The following is a 12,194-nucleotide window of genomic DNA, read 5'->3' as shown; positions in this document are numbered from 1 at the left end:
CCATCCCTCACAGAACAGCCGGCTCTTGCTGCTCTCTGACAGTAACGTGCTTATTGGTAAACTGCCTTCCTGTGCTGGTRGTGAGAAGAGCAGTAGCAAGTCATACCTAAGTGCTTTCACCAGCAGCTGGGATGGAATTGGATGTGTAGCACTAACAGCGTTCATTCTACTCCTGTATAGTCCTTTGCTGGGTGTCTGTAAGACGCCATAAAAGTGGCACCCAGAACTTCACAATATTCTAGAGTTGTCACATTTTTCAGTGCTTTTATGTCAGGTTTTCCAGAGCAAATATCATGGAATATGTTTGGTTTTGCTAATTTTTCTATTTCTCTCGGGGGTTTTGATTGTATGCTATTAATTATCTAGGTGYAAACTGATGTGTATTTCAAGGTTATGCATCAAGTGAAGCAAGAGTTGGCAATGCACTTCCTTGTCTCTGTCGTGGACATCTCAGGAACTAGAAATCTGTTACAARGTGATCTAGCTGATCAGATCACTGACTGCAGCATGATGTTTTCTCTCAGCTAATGAGTCTAAAATAAACACAGTTCAAATTTTGTAGAGAAATACTCCCCCGATACATAATCAAGGATGGTAGGAAATAACTTTTAAAGGTGTGAATAGGTTCTCCTCTGTATAAATTTTCCTGTAATATCTTTAACCTTTTCCTAGAGTTAATTGCTGCTGTCTTTAGAATTTTAGCGCTTTAAGTTAAAAAGGCACCAAAACACATGCTAAAACCTCTTGTTTTGTTGAACAGTGTATCATGACTTACACCTGSACACAAAGAGCAGCTGAAAGACTGCTCTTCAGTATTTAAAATATCAGGCTGGACCATTAGGTTACTGGTGGGCACTTAACTTTAATGTCTAAAATCCATTCAACACTTGACACATACAGAGCAAAAAATGATGGTCTGATAGTAATGAGGTACAATGATTCCATCCTTTATGTTTTATCTTCAAATTTTAAGACTTGCACTGGTTTCCTACATTTGTCATAATTAAAAWTTTGTGGGGGCTTTGCAGCTCAGTAATATATAATTTTACTTACTCTGTGTCACAAGCTTAATGACTAAGGAGTGAGATTTGGGCATATAACAAGTTTTTTTCTAAATTCATTGCAGTCTTCTTTTTATTTTAGTTGGGATGTTCAAATTTAAAGTCCATTTGAAGTTTTGTTTGATGTTTAAATCAATTCCAGAAAAGTCACATCTTTTATCTGCTATTTAAATAGTCTGATTCTGCTTTATCACTAAGTTATTCTATGCATGACTGAATTCTGGCATAATAAAAATTTCATGGTGCATTATATGAGGAAGTAAAACAAGGAGGTTATTTCTGTCTGGAGGTTATAGCAATGATCACTGTGCAGCTTTACTAGCGCATGTGGCTCTCCAGAGGGCTGCGTGTGGTTCTCATTGGCTACATCTGTATTACCTTGGTAGGTGTAAGCAAGTTTGGGTTCAGGTTTGCTGAGTCATGAAGCAGGATGATATCTGTGACTAAGAGCAGGTCAGAGACCCCATGGGCACTTTTATTTGATGGTGAGAATGTGTAATACTGTTGGTCAGGGAAGTAGACTAACAAGATGATTGTCATAACGTTGCAGTTTTCCAGACTTCGCTAGAATTTAAAGGAATTTAAAATACCAAAAGAGAAGTTGAAGATTGGAAACCAAATGGAGTGGAGATCTATAGTTGTTTGGCTTTAGGAAGGAGGAGGAGATCTTTAGTGCAGGTTTAAAAAAGAATTGACTTTAGGGAAGTTTTCTCCTTCACAAGATGTTAAGGTTCTGTAAGGTTTTAATTACATTTAATGTAGTATTTTCATGGAAAGTTGCCTACCTTGCATATGCTCAATGCAAAGAACTGAGACTAAAGGCAGAGCAATACAGATCTTTGGAGGTTGGAATTGCCTGTTACATATCAGAAGGCTGACAGATCAGAGACTAGGAACATCCTTTGATGAACAAGAAATATCTAAAATCTAAAATATGTTCCTTGAACCTTGTCAATATCTGTAACTGTGCTTTATTTAATCCCTCTTCCACTGCTTATAACTTCTGTGGTGAATAAATTAAGTGGTCTTTGTCCCTCCTTGGTTTGGAAAACTAGGTAGAATTAGAATCTTATTGCATAGCTCTACATCCATAAAGGCTCCTTTAATAAATGAATTTATACATACATACATATATATATATATATATATATAAACTTTTTTTTCTGATAAAATTTGATAATTATATATTTAAGAAGTCTTGACATAGAGGAACAAAATAAATTGTGGTTGACTGGAATACTTCTTCAAACTCCTTGAATCTGCAAAATTAGCATTTAAAATGATTTTTAAAAACATTTAACCAAAATTTTAAGGTACCAATAATACTTCCCTGGGGCAGAAGTCCAAAAAGTCAGCATCCTGATACAGAATGTAATTATTATGAATTAAATTGTGTCTCTGAGGTTAGAAAGGACAAYCAGGCAGGATCAGAATAAAGAAGAATCTAAGGTGAAACATTATTGTTTTGGAAATGCAGAAATACAGAAAGATGTGAATTATGTGATTTGATTGGGTTACACCCCTTGCCATCTARGAGTTGTGCAGGAATAATTTGAACAGTGCCTTATTCACTTCTGTCTGCTTGAAGTACCCCTATTTTAGGGACCCTGCTTTAGGGTCGCCTGAGAAGAAAAAGAATCTGGAGAAAATTATTTTTCTTTATTTCATACTTTGATAGTCTCATCCTTTTTCAAGCTTTCAGCTAGATTGCCTTTGCTTAAATGTACTTCAAGTATATTTCATACCAACTTCAGACTTTTTAGAAGTCAAGAGCTCAGCAATTGTTGGCATTTGTAGGTCTGATCTTTATCAAGTCTTTCTTTACTCAAATTCCTTCACATTTGTTTAGTGTGAATAATAAAATTAATGATAGAAAGTTTGGCTCTGAGGCTTCTAGCCTTACATGTATGTTTTCTCAGTCCCTGGAGCTTTTTCTTCTACTTCCATTATTACTTCCCCTTTTGCAAGGAATAGAGGTAATCTTCTCCTGGATTTTGGGCAACTGGTAAACAAGGAAGGAACCTTCCCTCCAGCCCTTACAGCTGCTTTGGACTGCTTTCTACCCTTGTTGACCTGCACTGTGCCTTTCGTTTTCTCCTTTTGAACTTTTTGCACTGAAGTCCTCCAAGGCAGTCTTCATGCTTGTTATCTCCAGTCTGCCTGGTCTGCAATCCTCAAAGTAATTACTGCAAAACCACCCAGCTGCTCTTCGACTCCCCTYGGCTGCAGACCGACTGTTTTGTCCTTTTCTCAGTTGCCTTTCCCCTGCTATGGTGTTGTCAGCTAACACATGTGATGCCAGTGCATCTGTCTGGCGCATTGGCCAGATGYGCAGCTCGTTCACCAGCAGCCTGAGCAGAGGAGGAAGTGAGGGGCTTGGCAGCCCTTGGACTCGTGTTTCTACTCTTTGTAAAACTCTTGCAATGCAGTCACTGCAAGGGCTGACTTGCGGAGCACTAAATCACTAGTTAGGAAAGGTTAACAACTTTATCAACGCAGGCATTCGGAAATAGCCCTGCAAGGAAACATTCTGATATATCTCATTAACTGCAAGTAGCAGAGCAGTGTGCAACCTACTGTCGTCTCACAAATCGCCAACAGATAGCAGAACTAGAATCCTGGTTACTTTTTACGTTACTTTCTACATCTGCATGACATTGTGGGGAAGTCCAGAAAGCCCAGTTTTTGTGCTTATCTAAGCACTATAATGAAATCATGAGTGCTAGGGTCTTTGCATGCTGACACATGGCAATTTAAGCACTTTAATCTATGGTTTATATATTGTTACTGTTCCTATGAGTGTCAAAATATGTGGTATTATCATAATTAATTTTATTCTCAGCAGTGCAGGATTATAGTTCGTTCATTATACAGTATATTATCTTACCTACAGTATACTAATGTTATAGTAAACTAACAGGAATTAAATTGCTGTGTTTATTTTATTTTATTTTGAAGGKCTGATTTTGGAAATACTCATCAAAATTGATTTAATTAGCTAAGATTGCCTGTCTAAATGATGTACAAARAGCATGAAATTTGTCAAAAATATATTAAGAATAACTGAACCATCTGTAATAAATGAGAGTTTTGCTGTTATTGCTCATGCAGAATATTTGTTAGTAAAATGATATTTTATAAGGCCTTAGCTGTTGGCCTTTCACATAATTATAATAATAATATGCTAGTCCAATTATAAAAATAAAAATTTACATTTGTCAGTATTACACTGTGATCCATTCTGCATTTTTTTTTTTAATACTATTTTTTACAAACCTTCCATTGTATTTATAACTGGATTCAGATTCAAGAAAGCTTTTCAAAAATATCCTTATATATTCCTACATTTATTTATTTTTCTTACCTGTATGAATCCTTACTGCAAAACTGTTTGGGATAGCAAGTGGGTCTAGTAGCATCATGTTCATCTAGTTTATCTCATTGCTGAAAATCTTTGAGTTGTAACATCTCACGTTTATAGCATGAGACATCTTATGTGGTGTCCTCAGCATCAGCAAGTTCTTGAAATCCTCATATCTGTCAGGGAAGAGTGAAGACATTTCTATGTCAATGTGTCATGCATCAAAAATAAATAAACTGAACACTGCTGTGTAAAATTTAGACCAGGAGAAAGGATATATGATCATTAAGCACTAGGAAAACCACAAAAGGCTGCATTCCTGAAATAAAATCCTTTATCTCATGTTTTATTTTAAAAAGTTTTGCTTAAAAACTATATATAAAAATTGTATAACCCTTCTAGGATGTAAGACCCAGTATTTTATTTGCATAGATGAAAATGTCTTCTCTATTAAGATAATTGAGTTCAGATATCATTTCCAGAGCAAATAAAAACTGACATAATCTCATTATCTGAAATTCTTTGTTCTTTTTGTTTGTTTGCTTGTTTGCAAAGCAAGCTTTTCACTACATGGGTGATATACCTGAAGGAAACTAGTGTAGAATACTTACAAAATCATCACGTGGACAGTATGACTTGTTCAACATAAAGATTTTTGCTGCCTTTGCAGCATATAAAAAACTATTCCTGTAAATACTTCACAAACACAGATAATCTCAGAGCAAATTTATACAGCACACTAACAGCTATACCTATTTAGTAATAGGTAAATATGCTGTTAAAATAAGTGTTAGCTGCACTTTTCCTTCCCTGCTCAGTTGCCCCGTACTGCAAGTTCACATAGCAAAGAACAGGTTTTAAACCCAGGTGACTGGGGCTGTAGCAATGATTTGACCCTGTCAGGGACASACAGGGAGGATAGACAAGAGAGATCTGCCTTTTGATTTTCTTTTCTCACACACTCTAATTAACTTAGTGGCAAGAAACAGTATTAGGTGATGGAGAACTTCTTCAGAGATATTCCTTTCCTAACATTACTAATGGTGGAGTTGTTTAGGATAACTTTTATGGTATATGCAGACATTCTGAATATGGAGCATAAGTCTGTTCCTGATACTCTTATGTATGTACCAATATATTGATTTATTGCATATAAGAGAAAATATTCTCTATGTTCACTTCTGCATGGTAAGAATGATATAAAGCTCTATAGTATCAGCAACAGAAGTAACAGAATTTTGTCCCTTTTTTCAAGCATGCTTTCTGTCAAGAATAATCTAATGCTTTTTGTCATGAAATAAATATGTAATCATTTACTAATGTACCATTCTGTTTTTATACCTTATCAGCCTAGAAATTTATATCAAAAAAGTAACTAAGTATATTTCTTGGTTTGTCTGACTTCAAAGCAAATCTTTTTATCCACAGTATTTGGAGGGTTTAATCATCCATTTTTTTCTATTCTTTGTGTTGATACATTCATCAAAACATTTTTAAAATTTTCCAGTATCCAGGTAAAAGGCGTGATGATGATTTACCTCTAACTCTCTACTGGTATCTGAAAGCAGAGTGTGTTGTGGATTAGCTCATCCATTAAATTGCAAGCTGAAGTTCAAATCAGAAGAATAGCAAATCTAGTGATCCAGAGAGATAATTATCCATCATTTTTACGCTATAGATTTATTTTAATTTGGATTCATGTGACTGACACTCACTTTACTCATCTTGCTCTAATTTTACTGATTTCAACTAAGTTTTCTCTGAGTTGCTATCTCCTCTGAGTAGACAACTTTTGAATATCTTGAAGTCTTTAGGTACTTTACTGGAAAATAAAGGTAAAGGTAAATACCGCAGATAAAATGCTGAACTGATTGGGAGTTTTGCCACTGGTTTTATTTGGGCCAGAATTTAGCTTGTAGCTATATATATGACATCCAGGAACTAAGGAATATAGATTTAAATTCTTAACTTCTTCATCCTTCTTTTCATCTTTTAAATAAGACAAGGAAAGGAGCTGAAAGAAGCCTTGATTCACCTAATCTTTCATTATCATATGCCTGAGGATTTGATACCTGAGGTCTTCATTTAAAATCAGAGCCTGAGCCCAAGAAGCCTGAAGCATTGATTATAGCTTGAGCATCTAGTTAAGCATATTCCTAAGGTGAAACCCTCAGCTCAGACTGTGAACATTGTTTGGACATCTAAGTTACTGAGCCCTTAGCTAAGAAGGCAAAAGTAGGTAAGACCTCCTTGCTAAGGGAGAGGTTATTCTAGCTGAGAAGACTCTTCTCCAAATGCTAAGTGAAAAGGTCTCCTTAAAGATATATTCTAATACTTGAGCTAGTCAATTGTCTAACAATATAACCTGCTTTTGCTAGAGCAGCAGTTGATTGAACTAATGATCTTCAAAGGACCATAAGAAAAATGTAAATCAAATCAAGTGTTGAGAAAAAAGCCTGTAGCGGCTGCTTTTGTTGCCAGAACTTCCCTGGATAGCGTCACATGCCAAGCTCAGACCAGTTTTTTTGAACACAGTGTCTCACTGATAATTATAGCTCTTTACCTAGAAAGATGGACAAGCCAAACAGCAGCTTTCACCTGCCAGATTCCGTGATGCAGAGCTAATTGGCAGGACATTAGAGAGAGAGAGAGGTGATAGCACAGTCCAGCGAGAGAGAAAGCACACCTGAAATTTTAGAAATTAGCTCTGAGTTATTTCAGGCTTTCCAGGGGACTAAGTAATTTATGGTTAATAATCACTGTAAAAACAGCTAAGGAGAGTGTTTCTTGCAAAGGAAAGCAGACTCAACAGGAAGGACAGAGTATAACAGATTAAAGCCCGAACCTAATGAATCACTCAGCTAAAAATAAATCTTTATATATGGCTCCTTAACTCTTTTTTCTCATCTAAGCAAAGCTTCAAGAACAGGAAGAACTGATGGGCTGAGTGAGAAAAAACATAAGTTAATGGATTCATTTAGCCTAATATGCTCAGTCCAACAGTGGCCAACAGTGGATTCCCAGGGAAGACTATAAGAGCGGGATGAATATATAGTAATTTTCAGAACATTTTCCCAGCCTCTAGTCAATCCTAGCTCAGGGACTTCCCCAGCTGTTTCTTTAATGTGTCCGATTGGCATTAGATAAGCTTTTCATACATCAGTTGACTAATAGCTTTTTCTGCAGCTGTGCTGTGTTGTGGAGGGAGTTAGAGTTAGACCCCCCCTTACCTATCCTGGAATAGATATACTTGAGTTAAAACACAACTGTTGCAAATCAGGACTGTAAAAGGTTCACTGTAGCAATGTGTCTGAGCAACAGGAATGAACGAAAAATTGGAAAAATTTAGATTTCCTAAAAAAAGTTCTTAGAAAATAGAGTTGCTGTAAAAAATCAAACAAAAACAACCATCTCTGTAAAGTTCTGTCATCCAAGATTCAAACCAAAGGCATAGGTAAGGGCTCTCTGCAGGGCAGCAGATTGCCGGAAGCATTAATGTGCCCGTCATCTCACGCCAAGTTCAGGGGAAGAACRGGAGATGTGGTTGCAGTGGATTCTCAGGAGGGAAGAGGCTCTTTGCGGCAGCACCATCATTCCCATTTTCCCTCCCCTTACACCCTCGCTGCCTCTAAGGAGAGCGTGATCAGGAAGGCCTGTTTTTTCAGGCTGGCCTTGGCTCTCTGTTGAAGCTCTTTTCTTTTCCCATACCCCAGCCCTTTCCCTGGAGAAGTAGATTTGCCTCCTCATTCTTCAAGAAGCAAAATTMAATTTTGTTCTCATTTCTGAAATTCCTCAAAGTAGCTCTGGACACAGGTATGTCTACACATGTATATGTAAACTAGCAGTGCAGTCATGCTGCAAAGCCCCACCAAAATGTTAAGGGYATACTTAATATCCTACCATGTTTGGCTTCATGTTGTATTTGCCTGATCACTAATAGTACCCTTGTTTGTTGTTATAAAGCTAGTTCAGTACTGTCTACATTATATAATATTTGCCTTCCAGGGCTCTCTCTTCTTTGCTTTTTAAGAACAGGGATATTTGTTGTCTTCCAAGATATGCATGGTTGTTTTTTTTTAAAGCTTGAATAAATGCAATCCAAACACTATAGGTTGTATAGAATAATTTAGTATAGAGCTGATTAGGTAGTTATAAAAGTATGCATTATCAATATATAGAAAAGGCTAATGAAACAGGTTTGTGTTAGGGKTTTTTTTTAATTTATGATTTTTATATCATCCTTATAAAATAAAACACAATTTTATAAATTAAGTTCAGTGCTGATTTCTAAAACTCGGGGCTTCTGCGTGTTTGGGATTTAAGTTAAAATAGTATTTAAATTGATCAAAAATATGATTTATAAAATACTCTATAGAAGTAAAAATGACGGTCATATTTGACACGACTCCTCTCTCAGCAAGCATGTTTATGATTTAAGTTCTAATTTAATTCTACCTGAATCTTTTTCTCTCATTTATTGTCTTATACATGTTTCCCAGGATAGCCCACTGGTCTTACAGTCTGACAGAAATGTAACAGTGAATGCAAGAAATCACATGGGGCAGTTAACTGGACAACTAACAGTAGGTGAGTGTTCTTTATTAATTATTATGTAAATCAGTTCAGCTTTATGAGTAGATTAATGAATATCAAATAGAAAATATTGTTGAGAGAGTGAAAAACTCTCATAATTGTACTTACTCAAATGGATCATAAAGGCTTGATTCAGCATTAGCTGAAGACAACAGAAAGTGGAAATGCCCATCAAATGGTTAAAACATATTTTAATGAAAAAATGATTATTTTTGAGTGAGTTATAACAAAACAAACTAAAAAACCTCAACAATCCTGTCTCAACAGACAATTTCAGAGGGAAAATAACTGTCATTTTCTTACTAGTTCCATTAGTCTTCCATTACTTCAGTGGGAATTGGGTTGACCCCATTGCTCTTCCTATGCATTTGTATCCACATATATTGAAATTCAGTCAGAGAAATAGAATGTAAAGAAACGAACCATAACAAAATTTCAAATGCTTTCCCAGTTGCTATAAAATTTAAATAGAAAGTGATAGTACTGCCAATCATTCATTCAAGTGGTGTCTGATGTTTTGCGAAGTATAAAATATAATAAATCAAAGTTCCAAGCAAAATAAAAATAACGAATCCTCTACTTACTGGTTCATTATAGATTCTTTCTCTTGATTCAGTTTTCCATGTATTTGTTCCCTACTTTTAAGTTCACCATGTTATCACAAATTGTACTTACTGTGTTAGTAAATATGTACTGCTAATGAAGTAGTATTTTGTGTATTTTGATGACTAGAACTGGAGTGAGACTATTCATTGCTTTTTAAGAATATTGGCTGAAAAAATAAGTATGAAATATTGATATAGATCTACTAGAAAGTGATAATTATTGGCTGGGAATACACTGAAAAATACAGATACACTGAAAATATACAAATGGATATGGATAATATGCTTATGTGCTTATAAATTTGAGGAGACATCCCTTAGTCTCCAGGCATTTTCATTTTTTCATTTTATTTCTGTTTTTTTTCTATATTGTTATCTTGAAAAATCCCTTCCATTTTCCCATTAAAGTGTTGAACAGAAAACAATGAATTCTTTTAAGCAGAGGCAACAGAGTATTAATACAATTATAATCTTGACAGATTACAAGGTATGCACTGATATGAATATTTTTCATAAAATGTAATACTAGTTTCTAAGCTTTCTCAGTCAAATAGTTCTGTCATGTGTTAAGCCATTTGGATGAAATGAAAAATAAAGCATCGGCAATCTTGCTTGCTGGAAAAAAAAAAGGATATTTAGAAGGAATTTTAGGAAAAAAAAGTGTTTTTCTGCCTCATCTTAGGAAACTTAAGGCACATTCTGCCTTGAGGTTTGGCATATTTTATGTTCAATTGCAAAGAAAATTTCTCAGAGTGAACATCATACTTTGTTACACAACATAAACTCACGATTATTTTTAAACTGTAACTAAACATCAAGTTTCATTTTTTTCAGAGGGCTAGATAGAACTAACTAAGGATTTATGTAAATTTGAGAAGGGGCAGGAAAATGGTGATTTACCAAAAACAAAACCTTTGTGATAATGTATCTCTTTCTACTAAACCTTTTTGGTGGCAGGAGTCCCGGAAGTTGGAGGAAGGTTTCTCAGGTTGGACAGAATCAAATATTCAGCCTTCCACTCARTTTTTAAATAAATAGGCTTTTATGGGATTTGAAATCTGTCTTTGAAGAAAGATTTTAACATTTAGTTTTTCTCTTACTAGCTTTTCCTGTTTTAAGCTCTCTGTTCTCTGCACAAACCACTCAAATGTCAATAAACCTTTCTGTATGGAATTGATAACATCAATCATGTACATTCTTTGTGGTGCTAAACCATACATTCTCAGAGACTTAAAAAAAAAAAAAAAAAAAAAAAAAACTAATGGAGATATCAACTTTGTTTCAATTGTTTTGCAAGTGAAATGACTGTTCCTGAAGCCTGTTTGTTGGGGTGTGTGTTTGTCCGTTATCTAATATGAAATAAGACTTTTCTGTCAGTGCTTGCTGTCTGAGCCAAGGGAACTGGCCCTTTCAGATGACTGAAAGAATAAGAATATTTACATATTTGTTTATTTGCCTGATGACTATTCTTATTCAAAAGTGAGCCTTTTTTCCCTAGAAACGTCTATCTGGTGTTAATTGCATGTATCAGCTCATATTGCTGCTAACTTGTTCTGTGCACTGTGTTTCCCTGTGTGCTAAAGATACGCTCAGAGATAATTTTAAGTTAAAAACTAGTTGTGATTTACACTGAGCTTTCATGCTGGCTGGAGATTGCTGCTCCAAGTTGTAAAAATCTTTAGCAAATGCATGCAGAGTGACAAACCATCTGCACTGATTTTCCTAAATGACCACATGAAATCAGTGTGCAAAGTAACCAGAGCTGCTAGCAGATACAGATGAGGAAAATTAAGCTAACACCTGTTCCAGCCATATTGTACCTGCCACTGCGTTTATGGGACACAGTTCTGTTTCATCGAGCGACTGTGTTATTAAAACCTTCCACTTCAGCTGATAATTGCTAAAACGGTGAGTTGCTTATGGCAAACATTCACATTGCCCAAAACAGATATGATTTACCAGTTGCTGATACTACTCTCACTCCGTGCATCCAACACTGAAATTGTATGTGTCTGTATCTAGACTGACCTACTTAAAGACATCACACTAGAGTTTAATATCCTGAAAAGTAGAGGCCTAAAGAAAACATGTGTTCTTGTGTTACAGTCATTAGTGGGAACACCTGTAAGCTTCTCAACTGGTTGGCAGCTGGTGCAGACTGTCTGGAGAGTACAAAGCTGCTAAATTGCAATATTGTATTTATATTATTTTTATTTGTTCTTTATCTTCTTATTTATCTTATTCTTTTTATGGAGGCTATATGGCCTTTATTCTTACTTATGTTTATATAAAAATCAACTTCCTCTTTATTATAGATAAATTCCTTGTACAATATTACATAAATCTTAAAATACTTCCTATTTATTATTTAATACTTCTTGTTTAGTATAAGCACTCATAACTACCAATACAGTCAGCAAAAGTCTGAACATTCTGGTATGGGAATTGAAGAAATTAACAGGCACCTAAAATTCAAAATTTATTGTTCCTGCCCTCTTTCTCAAAAATTTTTATTATGTAAGGTAGAGGATAGCCAGACAAATTTTGATTTTTTTCTAGGTAAAAAAATGGAAA

The 12,194-nt window shown here is 35.3% G+C and overlaps 1 protein-coding gene across 1 annotated transcript in view; it reads left to right on the top strand.

Annotated features, from left to right (window-relative positions):
* The window catches only part of SGCZ (sarcoglycan zeta), a 218,468-nt gene that overhangs the window by 136,951 nt on the left and 69,323 nt on the right, over nt 1–12,194 (top strand). The window contains exon 3 of the mRNA XM_085309147.1: nt 8,922–9,009. Coding sequence (XP_085165273.1) covers nt 8,922–9,009 — 88 coding nt within the window. The remainder of the gene's footprint in view (nt 1–8,921; nt 9,010–12,194) is intronic.

The sequence above is a fragment of the Rhea americana genome, unplaced genomic scaffold (genome assembly GCF_003343005.1).
Source record: "Rhea americana isolate MKP2758 unplaced genomic scaffold, rheAme1 scaffold_292, whole genome shotgun sequence".
Lineage (NCBI taxonomy): Eukaryota > Metazoa > Chordata > Aves > Rheiformes > Rheidae > Rhea > Rhea americana.
The sequence above is the reverse complement of the archived record's forward strand: the minus strand, read 5'-3'. Positions and strand labels throughout refer to the sequence as shown.